The sequence below is a fragment of the Acanthamoeba castellanii genome (genome assembly GCF_000313135.1).
Source record: "Acanthamoeba castellanii str. Neff unplaced genomic scaffold scf7180000084748, whole genome shotgun sequence".
Taxonomy (NCBI): domain Eukaryota; phylum Discosea; order Longamoebia; family Acanthamoebidae; genus Acanthamoeba; species Acanthamoeba castellanii.
Window position 1 is genome coordinate 109,100 of NW_004457262.1, and position 1,937 is coordinate 111,036.

Genomic DNA, 1,937 nt, shown 5'->3' on the forward strand with positions numbered 1-1,937 from the left:
CACTGGATTGAACAAGACGCACCAAAGTTGAAAGGTCAGCGACTGGAAGCCCTAGAGCTGACCCAGTGGGTTGGTACCTCGCTCTCGGTCGCCGCCGAAGTCTCCTTGCACTGCCTCTCGAGCTCGCCACCCAGCTGTTCGATGTTGGAACCTACCACGGCGTAAACCTTGGCCTTCTGCATGCTTGGTTCGAGGTAAGATAAGGGTCGTGAAGGGTTTTCTTGGTGGTGCTGAGGGTGGTGTGGCAAGAAGCTGAACCGTCAGGACTCTCTTTCCACCCACCACTCCTTTCCTTTTCTCGCACCAATCCCTCGCGCGCCTGCAGGCCCAATCACGAGAGAGAAAGTGATTGACGAAATTTCGGATTTTGCGACAGAAAGCGATACCCGACGATTGCGCCAACAAGCTGGCCCTTGTCTGCAGGCTAGAAGGAGGCGTGAGTTCACATGAGCAGGAGAACAAAGAGTTGGGCGCGGTGGTCTTGCGGGAAACGTTATGGACTTGTTGCTGGTCGCAGGTGAGCCCGCATGATCTGGGCCAGGCGAAGAAGTGCGATGCGGCCCACCGCGTACGGGCTCCAGCGGTGAAGAGCGTCGGCCCGCGCGTTGGCGCCACGCTCGCGTGCGGCCTCGGGGTTGCTCACTACCTCCCTCATCAGCCTGCGCAGCTCGGCCCGGTTGGGTTCCGCCCCTGCAGCATGCCGCGGAAGAGTTGGAGATACAAGGATCAGACTAGAGGAAATCCTTGAGTCCCTAAAGGGGAAGCGAAACGTACAGTAGTGACCCTTCCACGGCGGCTGCTCGATCATGGTGAGGCCTTCGATGGGCAGCGGGTAGGAATTGGTTTCATTCATGAATTGCGTTGGTCCAGACCAGGCCGTGGCGATTGTCTGATGCCACCGAGTCACCGTTAGAAGGCGAGGTTTAGATCACACGTAGTTGATGCGTGCGGCCGTACCGGAAGGCCCATGCTCATCGCTTCGGCAATTGGGCGACCCTGTGAATGCTCTGAATGTAAGCAATTTGTAGTTGTGGGGCTGTAACAGGACGACCGCACCCATCCTTCGCCGCGCGTGGGCAGCACGAAAGCCTGCACGGACTTGTAGAGCCGAGGCAGGTCCGTCTGCGGGACATGGGTATCGATCATGATCAGCCCCGGGAGCGAGTCAATGTGACGACCCGCAGCCTCGCACACCTGTACGCCGATCTTCCTCACCTCGTCGGTGAAATTGAGCCCTGTCGCGACGCGAAGATAACAGTCAGGCGTCGCCACCCTGTGAGCGCATGCGGCAGATACGACACCTTTTTCGGGATGGAATGCGTTGGTGAGCAGGTAGAGGGTGACGTTGTCCTGCTGGGTGAACTCCTCGTAGAAGGCCCGCGCGAGGATGTCCCACCCCTTTCTCGCCTCCCACTTGAAGATGGAGAGGAACTTGAAGTGGTCCTGAGTCTCGGGATAACCGGGCAGGCGTTCGAGAGGCAGCGATGTGTCGGGATTGAAGGCGTCTACGTCCACCGACTCGGGAATGACCACCAGCTTGTCGGGATTGACGCCGCTCTTGGCAAATGACGAAGCATGGAAGTCGGTGGGCACCCATATCTCTGACATCAAGTCTAGAGTGCAGGATGTAACCAAGGCGTGTCAGTCTGAGTTCACCACAACATTGCCCACACATGCTTCAGCTAGCCCGGAAGTGAAATGAGAAGGAAATCGAACCGCGGTTGCAGCGTTCGGTCCAGCCAGATGGGATACGATCAGTCTCGAACTGCAGATGTTGTGTAGCGTAAGGGTGAGCAAAACATGCGGTGGAGGAACGAAAACGCGTCCAAACGCACCATTGTTCGGCCGACCACATAGCGGGCGCCAGAGGGCGGACATACTGAAGTCTCGTAGAGCGGCGGGTTCCAGGCCCCGGCCTCGCTGTGGCAAACCACCAC

At 58.2% G+C, this 1,937-nt stretch overlaps 1 protein-coding gene across 1 annotated transcript; it reads right to left on the reverse strand.

Moving 5' to 3' along the window:
* Window positions 1-151: 151 nt before the first annotated feature.
* Window positions 152-1,608, reverse strand: ACA1_190000 (glycosyltransferase, group 1 domain containing protein; the record flags this gene model as incomplete). The annotated part of the gene is made up of 7 exons (XM_004333279.1): window positions 152-319; window positions 493-532; window positions 573-690; window positions 775-889; window positions 958-996; window positions 1,057-1,235; window positions 1,302-1,608. The coding sequence occupies 7 exons, from the start codon at window positions 1,606-1,608 to the stop codon at window positions 152-154; spliced, it is 966 nt and encodes a 321-aa protein (XP_004333327.1).
* Between the last annotated feature and the right edge of the window lie 329 nt (window positions 1,609-1,937).